Below are 21,433 nucleotides of genomic sequence, written 5' to 3' on the forward strand. Positions count from 1 at the left end.
TACGTCGAGAACATCACCAACATGACCTCCCACAACACCAAAGCCAGCCTGATCGCTGCATCAACCAGTATTCATCAACCAGTATTCATCAAGCTCCCGCTGGCACTTGTAGAAACGGCATGCTCTTAGTTCCAAACCTGTACTGAGGTGGTGATTGAAGCTGAGGGTGGCTACATTGAGTAGATGTCAGCTCTACTACATATCAAGTTACCTGAATTGAGTTTTTCAATAAAAGTTTCAAAATAAAGCTGTCGTGTTGTTTTCTGTAAGGGGGACAAATTTATTGTTCCCCTCTTTATATAACAATAACCCAAGGGAAGTGTCATTCTCATTATTGATTCAGTAGTACATGATTTCAATATATTTTAATCCTTTAAGTCTTTTACAAACACGCATGCTTATGTAAACACACAAGAGAGATTAAGACAAAATATAAAACTCGTGAAGAGATATCTGGCAGCAAATTTGGGGAGATCCAAAAACGCAAAATAAATAAGGAATTTCGGTTACTTGTTTGTTCTGAAGCTAAAACTGCAGTTGACAACGAAAGCGGAAGAAAAGAGACAAATGTCAGACAAAAAAAGGAGGAAATAAAGTGTGGAACTAATTATTCTTTTATGCAAGACGAAGCATTTCAAAGGATTGATTGCGTTCAAGATGGGAAAATTACAAACAGAAAAGGACAACACAAAAAGGCGTTTGATGATAAGATCGTTGGAAAGTGTTGCGCGTGAAAGAATAAATGTTTAGCTCAAGTTTCTGCGAGAAGAAAGAAAATGGAGACATAAAGATAATAACTACCACTTAGCGGATGAAAAATAAAAAAGAAAAAGCAAGAGGGGGTAAATGTTCTGTGGGAGATTTTTTTTTTGTTTGTTGTCTATTTTACGACTTATCAATCCTTTTAGAGCTATACAACATCTGTTTTACTGCATAACAACCCTTTCTGGATTGATAATGTCGAAATACAATAAAAACATCATTTTACAGCACATCAATCTATTTATGATTGTTTTATGCTGGTATTATAAGGCATGTCTTGCATTTAAGGTATATCAATGAGTTTTAGAATAATTTAATACTAAAACATGATAAAAAACTTGTTCTATTGTATTCTTTGGCATATCAACCTTTTTTATGTTATTTAATACGAAAACAGGTTTTTAAGCCTGTTTTATGGCATATCTCCTGTTTTTTTTTTTAGATTATTTAATGCGGAAGCATAAAAAAACAAAGATTGTTTCGTATACATTATGGAATAAAAAATAAGATTATTTAACGTTAAAACATAAAAAAAAAACTTATCTATTCTATTTTATAGCATATTAACATCTTTAAGATTCCTATTTATTTACCACCCTATGAAGGTTTTTATTGTAAGGTAAATCCAACTCTCTAAGAAGGAGCAGTCATGATTGGGACAAAAATGCTACAGTCTAGAAAGATTCCTACCCCCTACCTCCGCTGACTAAAGATAAAACATATACTATCTTCCGATCGTAGGTTGAGGAGCAACTTTGGAAATGCTATAATAGTCTTGTCTTTTTTTATGACAAATGATTCTTATTGTGAACACCTGTATGCAATTAGCTGAATGCAAGTTGCTGATTTACCTTTGGAAGCAAAATTGTGCATTTAACCTTTCCCCAATTTTTATTAGTGCATGATTTAACATGATAGATCTGATAGGATGTGAACACATTCTAGCTGATCACATAGTCGTGAAAGTATCCATTAGGCAAATTGATGATGAAAAGGCAAGAAAGAAAGAAACTTGACTGCCAGTTAGCGAATGAAAATTAAGAGAACCAAGAAGATGCGCGTTCTTAGATGAGGAGGAATAGGAAAAAGAAAGAGAACAAAAAGGAAATGGACGAATGATTACAAAAGCAATATTGCAAACACGAGAGAAGCCAGAGAAAATGATAGGAAAAGATTACCAAAGATTAGAATATGGGGATCTAGTTTGGATTGAAGATGAGGTTTTGGTGGAATTGTTGTGTCCCCATACACACAGGAACAGAGATGAGAGAAAAGTGGATAAATGATGCCCGGCTTTAGGAGTACGAGCACTGATTGCTTTACACCCAGGTCTTAGGCTGCCAATCTAAGAGATTGTTGTTAGAGAGAAGAAAAGGAATGGTTGACAAGTCTTTGGTATCTCGTCTTCAGAGTAAAGAATATTGGGAAAAAGTGTAAGAAATACGAGAAGTAGGAGGAGAGGTGATTAAAGATGACCGCTGCAAAAGGTTGGCTTTTTCACATCTCAATTCGGAGTTGTATGGGAGGGGGGGGGGGTTGAAGGGTTGAGATAACGAGGGTTGATTACTGATCAGAAGCTATCCGAACTAGGCGAGGGGGTAAGGAATGGAAGGATTTAAATGGTCTATCGTCTGATCGATTCTGGGTTTCCCAGCGGATTAGGGAGATAAAAGAGAAAAGGTGAGAGATGAAAGTGCAGAGAGAGGCGAGAATGGTTTACAGTGGTAGATGATGAGAGAAGGCAGAGAGAGAGAGAGAGAGAGAGAGAGAGAGAGAGAGAGAGAGGGGGGAATTGGAAATATTGGAGAAAGTTAAAAGACAGAAATAAAATGAAGGATAATTACAGAGTAAAACAAGAGACAAAAGAAAAAAAAAAGTAATTAGTGAAAAAGAAATAAAGAAAGAGATAAAAGAAAAGAAGAAAAGGATGTTCTTAAGATGTGTCTATTCTATCTGATGATTTAGCTTTGAAATTTCTATTTTAAACTAAAATGTGACTAATGGACAAAGCCTCTTAGTTACACACTTGGACGCATCTCAAATAAGATGCGTTCATTTAATGTGTGTTGGTAATGATGAGAAAGCATGACATACAGACCGTCTGACTGATGAAGAAAAACTTTCATAGAGACGCGAAAAGAAGGTGAACTAGGATAGAGAGCGGAAAAAGGGAAAGAGAAAGAGGAGTGAAAGAAGGGGGAAAGAAATAGGGAGAGAAAGAAATAGGGAGAGAAAGAAATAGGGAAGGGAGAAAGTGGAAAGAAAGAGGAGAAAGAGAAGAATAAAGGGAGGGGAACTAGTGAGACATAGAAATAAGGAGCAGAGAGAGAGAGAGAGAGAGAGGGGGGGGGGGAAAGAGAGAGAAATAAGAAAATAGAGAAATAGATAAAAAGAGATGGAGGAAGGAACGGGGTATGTAAAATCATGTACAAAACAGTGGAGATTAAAAAGATAAAGAAATATTAAATTTGTTATAAGAAAGAAAGAAAGAAAGAAAGAAAGCAAAAAATGAAAAAATAATACATAATAAAGTTAAAATGAAATAAAAAATACAATCAGATACCAGAAAGGAAAATAGGAAATGATTTCTCCAAGTACTCTAATCATTGTGCCACGGGTCCTTGGGAACAGTTTTAGTACGAATTTTGAGAGCCTTAAACCTATTTTATTTCTAATTGTAAATATCACTATTATGACTATAGTATAGTTTCTTTTTTGGTTTATAGTCTTTGCAGGTAGGTATACTGACAACATATATCAAGATTAAACTTGGGTTAAACTTGGGGGTGTCTATCCCGAAAGCCGTTTTTTACCATGGCGAGGTTAGGCGTGTCTATTCCATATGGCATTCTTACCATGAGGAGGTTAGTGGGTGTCTATTCCGAAAGCTGTTCTTAACATTAGGACATTGGGGATTGGCCACCAACAACAACCATAATTTAATTTTTTTACGAGAGTGGGGCATGTTCACCAAGCAACGCCGATTAACGGTTCTGCTAGTTATTTATAATTAACGCTTCTCGATCCAGTGATAGCTGACAGAACGAGAACATGCTACGCCAGTGAAGTAAATAAAGGGTTCTGTCCAAATGCCTGAGTTCGGTAGAAACATTCCCAAGTTAGACAAGATACACCTTAGGAAAGTCGGAGATTACATTAACTGAAATGTTATGAAAATGACACTCAAGATGAGAACAGTAGTCCGAAGAATCTAAATAATACAAATAAACAATACACATTTCAAAAGTTCAGAAATGTAGGCAACACATTAAACAACATGGGCACATTATTTTCTTTATAAATTTTATGACTTAGATGGGGCTCCCTCTCAAAATCACATTTGTCCCCCAACAAAAAGGTAAAAAAAAGACATTTAGATACAAAAAACCTGAACTATTGAACTAATCATAATTATGGTTGATTGATTTGTTGTTTGTTTTACGGCATATCAACTCTTTTCAGGTTATTTAATGCCGAATCCAGTTATTTTGAAGAATAATTTTTTAATAGAATATATATTTTTTTCAAATCGGTTTCTATTTAACCAATAGTTAGGACCCTAACAGGTACTACCACTCCGGGTCAGAGTGGAGCTGGGAGCAATGGCAATTAAAAGGTGATCCCACACTCCCCAAAGCCTGCTAGTTGGGGCCTCACCATCGGATATAGTTTAAGGTCATATCCAGGACTCATAATTATGAAATATGTATTCTAGGCAACAGGGTGAGAAATGTGGTCACAATTTTCTGTAAACTTTTCTATTTAGAGGAGTACTACCATAAGCCCCAAAGAAAGCAGACATTAAAATTTAAAATTACTTTATAATTTATATCTGTCCTTTGACGGGTACTACATGTGTATATCATTCAAGCAAAATAAAAATAAATTTATTTGCCTAATCTGTTCAATAAGGAAAACATGCGATAATAAAGTTATAGAAACTATTTATACTGTGACATTTCGAAGTGTAATGCTTCTCGTCAGAAGAGGAGAAAAGAGCTAGATTACAGATGAAAACACACACACATATATCTATGATATAAAGCTGAACGTCTGTGTGGGTGTCTGGTCACGAATAGGCTCCTATATGGTTGACTATTATAGAAAACTTGTCACATATAATGATAGAAGATGTATCGAGACACAGGAATGGGTATGTTTGACCTGGCATAATGATGATTCATTAAAATTGTGGGGTCTGCATACGCGCCTGGTCCACGAAGTATGGAAACAAAAAATTTAAAAATTAAAATAAACACGTTTACAAGTGTTTTTGATATAGATGTACATAATTATACTTTGATAAGTATGTTTAATTTAAATAGGGATGGTATAATAAAATTGTGGGGTCTGCGTTTGCGCCTCTAGCTTCCATAGAATGGAAATAGACACAAACTTTAATAAAGACTTTTCATATCTATCTGCGTAAGTATACTTTGATAATTATGTTTCAGTTTGAAGAAATATGGTATAATAAAATTATGGGGTGTTCGTTCGCGCCTGACCTTCATAGAATGGAAATATGTCAAAAAGTTTAACAAGTTTTTTTGATATAGATCCACAGAATATTGTGATAAGTGTTTCAGTGTGAACAGGTATGGTATAATAAATTATGGGGTTTATCTATTTTATTTTTACTTTCATCATATTTTGCTTTGGTTTTGATACCCCCAAATTCGAAGCTATCTTTTTATAACCCTTACTTTTCATAACCTATCATACTTTCATAAATCAGAGTCCATTTTCTGTAGGCTATTTTTGAACCCAGTCAACGACGGGTACTTTTTGCTAGTATATATATATATATATATATATATATATATATATATATAGTAGCGTCCAAAACTAAGGGGCAAAATTTTAAAACCTAATATTTGTTAGAAATAACAAGTGTGAAAAGCTGAAATTTTGACAACTGGTAGTCGTTATCATCCATAATAACATACTAACATTTGAATCATTTGCAAAGGATAGAAAAAGAATTATAACAATTATAAACACGCACACATCTATCTCTCTCTCTTTCTCTCTCTCTCTCTCTCTCTCTCTCTCTCTCTCTATATATATATATATATATATATAAGAAAGAAAAAAAAAGCTGTAAAGAAATGAAATAGAAAGAGATACCAGAGAGAGAGAGAGAGAGAGAGAGAGAGAGAGAAAGAGAGAGAGAGAGAGAGAGAGAGAAGGGGGGCATACGTAAACTAAAAAGAAATAAGGAAAGAGAAACACAAATGAAAACTAAGAAAATAAAATAAGCCAGAAATAAAACCTTTTATTATTTTGACAGAGTAAGAAGAAATTCAACAGAAATATTCTTGAGTCAGACCAGAGTTAAATACAGGATGAGGTGAGGGTGGGGCTAGCGGAGAAGCAAACAAGAGCATTAAACTAAAAGCAATAATAATGATGAGCTAATAATGACAGATTCCCTCGTCTTTCATCCTTGTTTCTACAAAATCGAAAATGCCATATGGTAAATGTTACTGCCCAAGAAAAGTGTCTTTTTCCAACATCCTGACCCTTTCTACTCGCTAGAATTGACCAATTGGCAGTCGTTTTAATAATCCCCTTGGGGAAACAGGTGGATCCTGATCTGAATATTTCCGAAGCGATCCAGGAAGTTAACAGACATGGAACTGATCATGAGTTGTGGGGTGGGGTGAGGCGAGTTCGGATGCGAGGCTGGTTTCGCTATTAATAATCAGAAAATAGTGTTTCTTGATGGCAATTGATGTGAGTCGGATAAGAACTGATACTTTGGAGATCCTGATCTGAATAACATAAACGAAAAGTGTTTATAGTTGTTTTATTTACATCCTTCGGGCTGTTGGCTTCATTTTGTTGAGGAGGAGTGCATGTTTGGTGCTATGGATATGAATGTAGATTATGGAATTGGCTATGTCAAGTTCAAATCTAATGAGATTCTAATCTGATGTAATCGCACACTAATAACTGAAGGAAATATATGAATTCACAATTTCTTCTATGAATAAAAAGGAAACTTTTATAATATATACGCGCTAAATATGTAGGGAATCTTCAGTTGAGAAATAATCTCTACCAAAAAATCCAAACACTATCTAATCTCAAAGATAATAATCTAAGAGTAATGGTTCGGGAAGTGTGAAGCCCATTCACGATCCCACCTACTACTGATGAGGCGATTATCAAAATGTCTGCACATATCATAATATTGTGATAAAACAAAAACTTATGTATTTGTGACTGAAACTTAGTGGACAAGTCAGACATTGACTGAAGTTCACTTGTATAAAATGGATTGGAGAAAAGATTATGAATTTTATTAATGATTCCTTGGATTTATTTATTTATTTGCTGACTGTTATCCTCATCTTGTTGTTGTTTCGGCCAACTATTCCTCTGCCCTTCTTCAGGTTGTTAATCTTTGGGGCCTGTGGCACAGTGGATAGAAGCGCTGAATATAGTGGTTTCAATCCTACCCAATCAGGTCAGAGGATTAGTTGGCCTAAACGTGGTGAAACAACAATTATGGAAGGCAGTAATTACTGGCGATACAGTTAAAAGACTCTTTATTTCCTATTTCGTTGCAGTTGACCACCCGAAGAAGTCCAGTGAAACCTTGTGAAACAACAACAACTATGAAGATGAGGATAACATTCAACAAATAAATAAATATATAAATCCTCATTTCAAATGATTCAATAAAAAAAATGAATGAAAATTGACTCAGCCTTTTTCTTCTCCAGTAACAGGCAGATCAAACATCGAAATTAGTTTGAGCTCAGAACAATGAAAATAACACTTCATTAAATAAGTCTCAAGACCAACTCAGAATGTAACCATTTTGAAGCAAAATTCGACTTTACTCATCTAGAGAGATGATTCCAAGGATTCTCTTACGATTTACATTTTTGTTTGTCTGGCCCCCAAATATGCCTCAGTTTTCTATATTGCAATTTTATTGGAGTCAAATCTTTCCATGAGGCATTATTTTGAGGTCAACAGTCAATAGTCGTTGGTGGCCGGATCTGAAAAATAGAATGATCATGAAAGCAATTCAAAGTAGAATTCATATATTTTCACCATCGTTGAGATCGACCTGTGACACAAGGCATTTGTGGCCATTTTTTGACGATTTTCTCTTTAAACTGCATCAGTAATTTTATATAATATTCGACAATTCTTGGTTTCTCAGAATAATCGTGGAACAAAATATCTTGTGTATTTCACAATATGGACAGAAAAAAACCTGGTACTCCTGCAGTATTTTACCCACCTATTTCACGATCTTTGCCAAGCGTTGATCGACATCCGTCGGAAAACGCCGGAACATGGCGAGCGGTACGATACTCTATCAGCCAATCAGGGCGCTTCAAACGAACGCGTAGCAGACGGATAATTTTCATTGAAATTAGCGTTTCATTTCAGTTAATTTATTGATTCATTTCAGCTACTCAATTTAATTGGAAAACAAAAATGAACCTAGGACTGCTGGAAACAACCTTAAACTCCACTGAAGCCGTCGTCGAGTTTTGCCAGGAAAGAAGCTTACTTCCTACATCGGTCGCCTGCCCAAAATGCCAGACACATTGCCAATTAAAAAAGAGGGAACAAGTAAAAGACGGCTTTGCGTGGAGGTGTAGGAATTCGCGTTGTCGTAGCTGGATTTCGCTACGACACGGGACTTTTTTCATGGCCTCCAAGCTGACTATAAAAGTTATCATAAAATTGATATATCTGTGGGCTTTTGAGATGGCAACAGAGAATAACGTCCGCCGGGAATGTGGGATATCATCATCTCACACTATAACCGACTGGAAGAACTTCCTACGGGACGTCTGCCTAGATTATTTACGCAGGCATCCTAGGCAGATCGGAGGCCCAGGCCACACAGTGGAGATAGACGAGTCTGTCTTCAACCGACGCAAACATAACGTCGGCAGACTCGTCGAACCGATCTGGGTTTTCGGCGGCTATGACCCCGCTGAGAAGGAGGGTTTCTTGGTAACGGTACCTAATAGAAACGCTGAAACCCTCCTTCCAATAATTAAAAAGTATATCTTGCCGGGGACAACGGTCGTGTCCGACTGTTGGAGAGCCTATAACAGAGTAGGGAGCGAAGGGTTTTCACATCTAACTGTTAATCATAGTCTCCATTTCGTGGATCCTATTACGAAGGCGACCACAAATCACGTCGAGCGGATGTGGAAAGAAGCCAAACAGAGAAACAAGCGAGAATGCGGTACCAACCGGGAGCTGTTGGAAACATACTTAAGCGAATTTATGTGGAGACAAAAATTTGGACACAACCCTTTTGTCTCCATAATAAACCAAATCGCGGAAGGCTACCCGGTTGGGAAGGAGCTTCTTTCCACATCCTCTGAAAACCCTTTGCTCCCTACTTTGCCTCTACAGTCAGTAGAAAATCTTCCAGTGGAACTAAAGATAAACATTGATTGTTCACTCCCCCCCTTCAAACATTACTGAAGAAAAAAAATAAATAAATAAAAACTCGTTGTTTGTGTTTAATAACGTTTTGAAAAAAAAAAAAAAAAAAAAAAAAAAAATTTTGAACTGTTTATTACTGTTGCTTACACCCCCCCCCCAAAAAAAAATCTATCGTAAAACAAAATGAAACCAAAAAAAAAAAAATTTTTCAACAAAATAAATGTATTTTACTTTAAAAAAACTTACGGTAAGTGTTTGTGATTTATTTTATCCAAATTTTTTTTATTAATTGTATCCATTTTGTTGTTTGCTTGTAATATCTTTTCCTTGTTGCTAGTCACAGACTTTTAGCGTTCTTGCACCGTAAGTTCGAATTCTCGGCTTTCTTCGGCGTTAACGCCGAAGGCGTTCGTCAACGCTCGGCAAAGATCGTGAAATAGGTGGGTAAAATACTGCAGGAGTACCAAAAACCTTTCCCATTGATATTTGCATCTTCGTTGGATTTAGATAGATTTCACCATTAGTCTTGATTGGAAGTGCTCTGACGCCCAGGTTTTGAATCCAGAAGTTTCTATGCTTGCTACAGTTATTCACACTGATGAGTTGTAAAACTACGAAATAGCTACCTATGGATGACACATTATATATAGATAATATTGTTTTATAAATAAATATTAACAATTATTTTCATACCTATGCACACTAATGTTTCATGCTTACGCAATCATCAGTGTATGAAGTAACTATTACTGCGAGTCAAGAGATTCAAACCCATTCAGTCAAACTTGACTCTCTAAGCTAGCATTCTACCTCTAGACTACCAGCAATTAACACAGACATTGTGAAAAATTAAATACCTATAAATGCCAAGCCAGCATCCATACATGGTAAACAATCAGAGAGTATTCAACAACAGGAATATATATATATATATATATATATATATATATATATATATATATATATATATATAATGTTAAAGAAGAGGAGGTAAAAAGAAATTACATATAATGAAACAAAAAAGAGAAAGCTGAGAAATGAATAATGACAATCTAGTTCTGTGGATATTGTTGAGAGAAAGAGAGACAGACAGAAGGAGAGAGAGAATAATAAAGAGATTAAAGGTAGGAAAACTCACAAGTAAAAGAAAGAAGAAAAGATGTTATGCCAAAGAAAAACGATAGTGATTTGTTAATTTTCATAATTTTTCAAAATCTTTGGCACGAAAGGAGATGCCGCTGCTGCTGATTGTAATGTTAATGAGGGCAGGATGTGTCTATTACCACTCTTCTTGAAAGTAAAGGGAGGGTCCGTCTGTGGTTTGGCATCTTCAACTCTGGCCTGAATACAAACTTCTGACAAGAGTCTTTCTTTTGCTGACCACCATTTCGGCCCATTTCAGCCAGCAGTCAAATGTTTGGCAACAACGCCAGGACAGTTTCAAAACCAATTTATCACCAACTGTCGTTGCTTTTATCACTCTAATAAGTTTTCTAAATTAGTTGTGAATAAAGAAGTTCCGTACTCATCAAAGTTACTAATTCTCCACTTCTCCGTCAAGTTTGAGCCAAAACTTTCCACCATCATCTGCTCTTCATCTTTCTGGAGTTCAACTTGTAATATCATTTGAAATAATATATACAATTTACAATATGTATAACAAAATAGAAATAGTATCTATCTTTTTATCTAGAAGGGTATTTATAATGTTCGGTTTTCAAAAATTAATATCCTCAAAACAATATCCTTATTTAAAAATCCATCCAGTGAACGTTTCATAGATTTTTGCAGAGTAGTTTTCGCATTATATAGATGCTAGATAGTAAAGAGTGCAGAGAAATACAAAGCTGTGATTGCTTGAATTTGGTCACAAGTTGGGGTTTATTCAGAAAAAGGAGCTGGAAATAGTTAAGCAGTTTGAGAGATAGGAAGATACCATACAAATGGCCTATCTCGATAAGCCAATGATAAGCAAACATTCTAAAACTTATGACTGTTTAATTAATAAATTAATATTATTGATGTTCTATATAGTTTGTTGTCATTAATTCATTTCCTGCAGTGCAACCACTATAAAGGATGAATAAGCAGGACATCCAAGCATGCTCAACACGTTGGAGTCAAGATTAATCCCTGAAGACAGCTGTTAGATATTAGAAGGCAACCCCAGAAATAAAAAAACATTCGATGATTTGTACACACGCAAATGGATTCAATGTGAAGAGTTTGGGACTTTCCACCATTGTCTAACGGTATGCATAATTTGACCCAGAAATGTGGGAGAAGATATCGGTCAAAAGGTTAAAACAATAGACAAAGGAAATACTAAGCATTTTAATAGGAAAATAATGTTTTTTCCTATTTATAATAATTTTATTGCAGGAATTTCCCTCTGGACCAAATTACAGTAGTTTTGCAATAACAGATGCCACATACAAATTTATTATGTCTAAACTTTTACCCACCATCTTATGAAACTTGAATGCCATTACAGACACATTTATTCGTTATAATAAAATTCTATCTTTCTTTCTATGAACGACATCACGATTGCCAAGACCTATAGACAAAGTAGTTCGTATTTTCCCCTCTACTTGAAAAGTTCTCCCACTCTTCCAGTAAGGACCGAGTAAATACATAACCGTTATAACTATTTTGACCTGACACCCTTATTAACTGGATTAAACACTCAGACACTGACAACTACCAGTCACTTCACTATTAAAAAAATAATGATTTCTCCGCAATAACATTTCGCCTATCCTCATTGTTTGTGACTATGAAATTCTATTACCCGGATAGCACATAAACATACAAAAAACGAACACTGCAGCCCTTATTCAATATGGCCCATCAATCGCCACGCATCGTTTCATATCATTAATACTTTACTATCGTCACTTTTCCTTTATTTTACAGACTGCTTTTTACAGAAATAATCATAACATTTATTTACAAATTATACATGGCATCACGCATTATTTGGATTAACATAATTTACCATTCTTACGGCTTAAAAAAAAAAGTTGCAGCTTTCTTTAGACCATATCCGGTTTCAGCGTCCTAAATTAACCGATAATAACATGAACTGATCTCTTTTTTAATAATTTATACTTTATATACTTAAAAAGTTACACATGCCATTACGTATTATTTGGATTAACATTATTTACACATTAACCTTCTACTAAATTGAACATCTACTTTGTGACGATCACCGAGGAAAATATTGCAACAATATTTTTCTCGGTGATCGTCACAAAGTACATATTTAATTTAGTAGAACGTTATAATTGAAAACTGATTCCCAACGATAACATTTTTTTTTACAATTTTACTTTTTTCTTATCTGAAAGTTAAGTTTTTATCGATGAGATTAACATGAAAAAAGAAAGAAAATGTACATTATGGAATTTACAGGGGATGGCATAATTTCATAAATGTCCGTAAATCTCAGATTAATAGAGAATTGTAGTAGCCTTTACATCAAACTGGAACCGAACCTAGATTGGGGTGATTAGGCAAAAAAAAACAAAAACAAAAAAAAAAAAATTATTATTTTTCCCTTTCGAAATCATAAAACTATTTCTTTTTATATAAAGCACATTTTCCCACTCTAAGCCTAAATTACGTCCAGATAAATTATCATGTTTATTACTTTTCATTCAGTTTGTATTTAACTACATTGATGCCATTTTTTTTTTACTTCCTTTGTCTGTCAAATAATTTACGCCACTAAAGTACGAATTCCCCCTTTATTACATTGCCTACGGATATACTTATTTGTTTTATATTGGCTTTTGTTTGTTTGTTTTTTACTATAGTTGTTGTTTGTTTAGTTCTATTTTCACGACTCCTTTTCCACACTGCTCTAACATTAACTTTTTTTTTAGGTACTTTTTTTACCTTCCCACTAACTACACTATTTCCTTTAAACTGACGACTTCTATAGGTTTTAGACTCTGCTGAATAAAACACTCTATTTTAACTTTGGTGGAGGCAAGTAGTTTCCAAGATATAATGACATGCATTATGCCCTGTAATTCACTGTTCTGCATACGTGCAATAAAAAGTGTACTTCTCTATAGTGGTTAAATGAGACCTGTAAAGTGACAGAACCCAGATAACTTGTGTGAAAAGGACATGGTACTTGGTTAAGTCTGCAAATCCACTAATAACTGAAACTGAAATGTCGTCGGTGATTGGGGATTGTAAAGAATACCAGTCCATAGATCCAGCCCCAGTGCGTTGGAAGCCAGGTAGGCTTGACGTCCTGGAAACCTGGAGCAGAGTGGCTCTGGATATAACCCATTTCGGTACTCAGTTGTACTTGACATTGATAGACAATGACCCTAGCCGTTTTGCCATTTGGAGGCAGTTGCACTGACAGGATTCTGCTAGCGTCATTAAGAAGTTGCACAGCATATTCTGTAAAACGGGGTTGCCAACTAAATTGTCACAGGTAATGGCGCAGCGTTTTGCAGAAAGACGTTTGTTGACTTTACACAGATGTGGAGCATGAACATTTGATTTTAGTGCGCCCATATATCCTCCGGAAATAGAATAATTGAGGTCCCATCGCACAATAAAGCACATTGCGGCAAGAAAAAAGTGCACGATCTTAGAAGCAGTGTACTGGTGCAAAGTTACACCTAGGGATGACAAGGCGGCAATGACGGCACCTGCGAATGTGCTATGAAATTATAAAATCCGTGTCAAGGGTATTGCCCAACACTACAGTTGCTAATCTATACAAGGAGGGAGATGCTGTTTGGATGAAGAATCCACGGCAAAGATGCATGATGCAGTTCAGCACAGGAACAGTGACAAAAATAAATAGCCAACACTCGATCTCAGTTGATGGAACACCATGCCACATTAAGGATGTGTGCCCAGAATGCCTACATGATTGCGTAATCAGTGACGAACTCACCTCATCAGATGACAAAGCCAGATGAAGAAAGCTCCTCAGAAGATGATGCACCCAATGATCCAGAGCAGGGAAAGTTTAATGATACGGTAGACACAGGAACCACTGAAGAAGCTCCTGAACCTTTACCTTAGGCTCCTGAGCCTTTTTGCCTTAAGGCGAAGTGCGAGTAGGAAATGGCCTGCCCAATATTGTCATTTGCGTGATCTCGAGATCAGGGAGAAGTGTGCCAAGCATGCGTGGAAGCACACGCGTGTATGAGTCCGGCCTGCCTATGAAAATTTTTTTTTTCTGGCGCTGTCTCTCCCATGTGTAGCAACAGTCTGAACTTTGCAACGAGTATTATATTTAGAACAGTGTGATCACAACCCCTTTGACAGTCTAGACGTGTCTGAGTTATTTTTAGCACATCAGCGTGGCACCAGAACCATGCAATTTGATTGGCTGACCCCCTTTTTACATGGGACGACAAAGGACTTTGAGGTGTCCAAAAAGTAAAAATGAAAAGGTCAGTAGACTTCAATATGACGAACGAAGAGGACGTATCTCAGGATGACAGTAATTAATTGCACGAAAAAACACTTTGTTGTTCAAATAATCGGTTTAGCATCGTGTAAAGACTTTAGAAACAAAGAAGAAATGAACATTTTGGATAACAAGAAAGAAAAGAGAAAGAAAAGGAGTAAAGCAAGTGCAAAACGGAAAACGACGATCGAATTTACAAAGGAACTGATAAAGAAATTTGAAAGAGGAATATGCGTGTCAGCGCTTGCAAAGGAACATGAAATGACAAAATCAACTATAAGTACTATTTAAAGCACAAAGATGCTCTTAAAGTTAGTATTGTAGCTGAAGGTGTGACTACAGTTACTAGAGGAAGTAGAAAAATTAATTTTTATTTACATAAAGTAATTGGTGTTAGCTGGAGACAATGTAAGTGAGGAAGCAAAACATATTTACAATGATTTATTGAAATAAAATCCTTTCACAAGTGATAAGAAGTTTGAATTTAAAGTTAGCAGAGGATGGTTCGAGAAAGTCAAAAGGTATTTGTAGCTTCGTCCAACACAGAGAGGCGACAATTTCAGATAAAGCAGCAGCAGCAGCAGACCTGTTAAAAGTCAAGTTTCCAAAAGTAAAAGAGAATGCATATTTACCTCAATGCATTTTAATTGTGATGAGACAGTGTTATTTTGGAAGAAAATGCCAAACACGACCTTCATTACACGAGCAGAGAAATCACTTTCTCGACATAAACCTTTGAAAAATAGGTGCAAACTATTGGTATGTGAAAATGCCAGCAGAAGTTGAAGCCATTGCTTATCTATCATTCTGAGAATACTTTGGCTTTCAAGTCACACAAAGTGATCAAAAGTAATTTAGCCATTATGTGGAGAGCAAACTGTAAAGCTTGGTTGACCAGGCAGTTCTTTACTGAATGGGTTTTTCAAGTGTTTGCTCCTACTGTTGAAAAATATTTAGAAAAGAAAATGTTGCCTAAACAAAGCCTCTTGATAATGGATAATGCTCCTGCCCATCCTCCATCTTTGAAAGCGGGTTTAACCAGAAAATATGATTTCATAAAAATCATGTTCTTGCCTGCTAATATCACACCTTTAATTCAACTAATAAACCAGCAGATTAACGCAAATTTAAAAAGCTTTACACAATGTTTTGATTAAGAACATGCTTTGAGATAACCAATGACACTGAACTGGCCCTACGTGATTTCTGGAGAAATCATTTTAATACCGTCCATAGCATAATGCTTGTTCATAAAACGTGGTTTGATGTTTCTTACAGGACCATGTATTCTGCTCAGAGGAAATTGTGGCCAGATTGTGTTACAGAATATGAATTTCAAGGGTTTGACGATAGTGCGGGTCTCAGTAAGGGAGCTGTTTCTGTGGAATCTAAAGCAATCATGGAGGATATTGTCTGTAGGTAAAAGCTTGGCTTTGGAGGTGGACATGATCTTGAGAAACTACAGGTAGAGCATGCATCTCAGCTGACAACAGAACTTCTTCATCTTCAAAATGAACAAAATAAGTTTGTTGAGAAGGAACATTCAGAGGAAGAAGAAAGGAAGGATGATGCACCAGCAACAGTATTGAAAGAAATTTGCAACAAGTGGAATGATACCAAAGCTTTTGTGGTTAAATATCACCTTTATATCGCTACAACCAGCAGACATGTAGACAACAGAGAAAAAAAAAAGTTTCGTTGGATAAATATTTTAGATGTAAAGAACATCCGTTCAGGAATCATTTCCATCCAAAAAATTTGCCAAAGAGAAAACCCCTATCCCTCCCTTCATCCACCCATTTTCTGATCATTTGAACGGTAAGAAAAAAAAAACCGTTTTATTAAAATTACATACATTTTATTCTCTTATTATGCATGTGTAGATTATATTATTGTAATCATCTTAACATGTGTTTATTAGTGATTTTTCTGTGCAATTAAATGTATAAAATCCCCAAAGTTTACAGATAAAAAGGGACTTTAAAATAATGGAACCAATTAATTCTATTTCAGTTAATTTAAAGGGGAAATATCGTTTCAATTGTCTAACATTTTGGTGTTCAAACGAATTACGGTCGAGTACTGAAGTACCACTATATATATATATATATATATATATATATATATATATATATATATATTATATATATATATATATATAAAATGGGTTAATAAATTCCAACGAAAGAAAGATATATATTTAAATACATACATATATATATATATATATATATATATATATATATATATATATATATATATATATATATATATATATATATATATATATATATATATATATATGATTTTCGAATGTGAGATGATATATAATTATTTCCATCATCAAACAACATTGCAGTTCACAACGCTGCTGGATATTCACCTCGTATGCAAATGATTTGGGTTTCGAATCCTGAGTGTGGATATGCTCAACTGATGGGCCCTAATAAGGGCGAAACACAAGTCGTGGACTTCCGGTCTGTGGATTTCACGGCTTGTTGTGAGCTGCGACATTGTTTGATGGTGGAAATAATTATATATATATATATATATATATATATATATATATATATATATATATATATATACATATATATATCGCGATTTACTTAGATGTTGTTTTGTTTCAGTGGATAATTACATTTTAAAAATAATATATATACCGCTCTCCATGTGGGGGTACCAAATTGGTTAAAAGGGAAAATTATTCCCAACTCGCATTTAGGTAAAAATGCACTTTCGTAAATAATTGAATTCATTCAAAAAACATATCGCTAAAACCAAAACAAACAACATCTAAGTAAATCGCGATATATCCAGTCAGTCGGCGAGATGGTCCAGCGGTAAGGGTTTAGGCTCATTACCGTTGGGTACCGATTTCGAATCTCGCTAGATACAGCCACTCTGATGAGTCGTAGACGACGAAACACGTGTCAGTGGATAATTACATTTTAAAAATAATATATATATATATATATATATATATATATATATATATATAAAAGAGAAAGGTAGTTTGCTTGAAGCATTATTGGAAAATAGATATGGAGGAGTATAAGAAGGCTATAGTCATGCAGGAAACCGGCTGCTTTATTGGTGTGACAGATGAACAAAAATGGACAAACGAATCATGAGATAAGAGAGTGAAATTTATGAAAAGACAGCACGAATTGAAAGATATCTTAAAATACTAAGGCTTCCACCGAGTTTCTAGTTGGGAAAAGCCACTTTTTTTTTTGCAGATATCAAACCTAAGACTTACTGAAATGCTAACTCAAGCAAACCTACATAAAAGCAGCACAATGAGCTTATATTAAAAGCAAGAAATTCACATTACGATCGGCACAGGAACTGTGTGGTACAAAATATATTGCATCCAAATATGCTTATGCGTGTATGCACATAAGTTCAAGTGGTTAATGTCCTCATACGCAGATTGCATACACGCAAATATGCACACGTGTGCCGCCATAACGGTTCATAGATGCCAAGTATAAACCTCTGCCCATCAATCATAATGGCCATCGCTCAACTAGAACTCAATTATACCCAATCTTGTTTTATGCACAATCGCGCGCACGCACACACACACACACACACACACACACACACACACACACACACAGAGACACACACACATATATATATATATATATATATATATATATATATAACACATTTAAGTATACATTGAGAGATGTGCATAATACAAATCATATATATATATATATATATATATATAAATATATATATATATATATATTTATATATAATTTTATCTATTTGAGGACTGGTTTCTTCTATGGAAAGCAACCATTTATTAAGTCGCCTGACAAGGACTTCTGGTTTTAACCGACCATTTGTCCGAAACATTAGTATGCCCAGTATGGCGACCATTTAAACTTGTTTACATTAATAAAGTATATTATGTTCTTCTTTTATTGAGCACTCTTAATAACCTCATTTAATTCATTAGTTATCGCTCTTGAATACCTTTAACCTTGTTTTGTTTTAAGGACAGATTCAGAAACCATGTTGCATCATTTTAAATTGAACCTGAGAAGGAACCAAATAGGAATACGAATAATGATAGAAAAGATGATTGAACAAAAATAATTAAAAATAAAAGGATTATTAGATGATGGGGTTAGGGAACTACGTAAAAATAAAAAAGAGTTTGAATTAAAATGGTCAATAGTAGATAAGGCTAAAAAGTATAAACCAAGTAAATCAGAAAGATGTAATTTGTGCTTACTTGAAGCATACTACGTAGGGAATTCTTAGGTAAAAATCTTAAACAAAAAGTTTGATGCTATACAAAGCTGTCTTCATAGGAATAAATACCTGTTATCATGCCTGAAACTTGATTGAAATAAATTTATAAAGGAAAATTTACAGAATATATAGAGGGTGAAATGTAAATGTGTAAAGAGAATTCTTAAATTTAATATTAAAATTTTAAAATGGTGCAATAAATAAATAAACTAGTAGATTTTCAACTTAACATATGGGAAATAAAATAACTATAACCTTAATAGGAGAAATAGAAATGGTTTTGGTTTTAGTAATTGTTATGGATAATAAAATTATACCTGAGTAATTTCAACAGCACAAGCATGGAAAAAATTCATGTGAAGGATTAGTGCATTATTAAGATAGATAATTAGTTGAAATATAATTTAAAAAGTAAAAATACGAAAACATGACGATTTATAAATTCCATGGCAAACGGAAAATAATTAAACAAAACTTAAAAGAGTGGGGTGGAGGTAGGTTCAACTGCTGGATTTTCTAAATAGGGATTAGAAATGTGATTTTATATGAGTAAACAGTGTATTTCACTGCTTGAATATTTTTGAATAACATAAAATTTGAAATTGTCCTAATGGTTACGAAACATTTGTAACGAATATGAAAATATACAATATGATGCTCTCATTTTTTTTATTTTATTGCTTTGATTTTGTGGAAATTATATATTATGTACACCTCTTTGGACATATTTGCATATGCATGGTCAATTGGAGAGGGGGATATTATGTTCTCACCTTTTTACTAACTCAGTGTTTGAGAGGTAAAAACTTTAATGGAACATTCAAATATTCATGTATCTTATATAAAGTTCAAGTGGTAAGGGACCCTTGATTTCTGAGAACTTTGGCTTAAGGAAAATGAAACAAAGATGCTGATCCTTCGGCTGAAAGCAGAAATAGTTCTGCAGAGTATAAAGAGGCTATCCTCCCAGGTATTAGCTTCTTTTAGAGGAAGTATTGCAGATCGCCTAGCGTACCCTTTCTGGATATTGCCAACAAACTCGATAGAGGCTAGTTTTTAAGGATAAATGTTTACCCTGACCTAAGATCAAAGTTTAGTATTTATTTTGTTTTCGGTCATAAAAAATTCTTAAAGTTTCAGGCATGATAACAGGTATTTATTCCTATGAAGACAGCTTTGTATAGCATCAAACTTTTTGTTTAAGATTTTTTCCTTAGAATTCCCTACGTACTATGCTTCAAGTAAGCACAAATTACATCTTTCTGATTTACTTGGTTTATACTTTTTGTGTCTCTGCACCTCTTATTTGAAAACCAACTTTGTGTTAACTTTACCTTCATAGGTAAACAAGTAAATAAGGACAGGACATATACACACATACACACATTATGCAGACATATATCGATACTGAAAATGTTATGTTCTAATATAGGTGGGCATGAATCATAAATATATAGATATGTTTATTTACTTATTTATATAGGTTTATATCTGACGTGTTATCCCTGAATTAGTTGAACTAAAAGTGTGAAATACGCTTATCGAATCAAGCAAATGAAATTCACGTTTCCCTTGTGGATGAAACGGGCCACAAAATGCCAGTTAACTCGATGGAAATGTTGGAACAACTTGACTGATTAACAAACTGATGAATATGTTTAAATTCTATGAAATATAAGAAACATATCTATCTTTATAAAGTTAATCATAAATTAATTAACCGATCATTATCAATTCTAGAATACCGCTGCTGAGTGTAAGGAATTAAAATGTGAGTCATATTTAGTTTGATTTAGTTTCGTGTAAAGAGGGTAAAAAGGGAATGGGATACCTACAAGAAATTCAGATATCTTCATTTTTTGTGAAATGTTAACATTTGGTATCAGACATGAATTAATAAATATTTCCCAAATTTCAATTTCTTTGAAATATTTAAAAAGGGTTATATTGAAATATGATATGCATACGTGAAAATTAATATAGTTGAAAATACAAATATGAGATTTGCTTTGAAATTTATCCATAGTCATTAGACGAGAATGAGGTAAAATATCTCGAATTCTAATTCCTTCTTAAGTTCTCTTAAGCTTAATCCTTAAATTTAACACGTTTTCTATCATTAAAATCATGCAATGGATTTTGATCCAAATTAGAATGAGGATTCTACGTTGATGCAGTAATAGTAAATTTCAATCTTTGTAAGCAAATATAAATTAAATTCCATGAATTAATTTTATTCATCCCGGAATGCATATTCTTCTCCATCCTCTATTTGGACATAAAGAGGTGCTGCAGCGACTACCATCCCAGAGGAGCTTTACTGCTATCACGTCCTTTCACCTGTGTTGATGGAGTGAATCAGTCAAAGACAACAGCTACTAAGCTCATCCAGCACTCCAAGCAGGCTCTGAATTGGCCCAGAAAGAGTGGGTAACACTCAATCGGGATGGAGTTCAGGTTGTCAAAACACAAAGCAACCTACACAAGTGAGGATATGTATAGGATGCT

General features: G+C 34.5%; 1 protein-coding gene and 1 long non-coding RNA gene across 2 annotated transcripts in view; both read left to right on the top strand.

Annotated features, from left to right (window-relative positions):
- Nucleotides 1–21,433, top strand: part of LOC145242022 (uncharacterized) — a 772,700-nt gene that overhangs the window by 239,998 nt on the left and 511,269 nt on the right. The gene's annotated exons all lie outside the window — the stretch shown is intronic.
- LOC145242890 (uncharacterized) lies at nucleotides 8,052–9,234 on the top strand. Its single transcript, XM_080105998.1, has one exon. The coding sequence runs from the start codon at nucleotides 8,224–8,226 to the stop codon at nucleotides 9,232–9,234; it is 1,011 nt and encodes a 336-aa protein (XP_079962124.1). The 5' UTR covers nucleotides 8,052–8,223.

This window comes from Euprymna scolopes, chromosome 21, assembly GCF_053919585.1.
Source record: "Euprymna scolopes isolate OS-2025 chromosome 21, ASM5391958v1, whole genome shotgun sequence".
NCBI lineage: Eukaryota > Metazoa > Mollusca > Cephalopoda > Sepiida > Sepiolidae > Euprymna > Euprymna scolopes.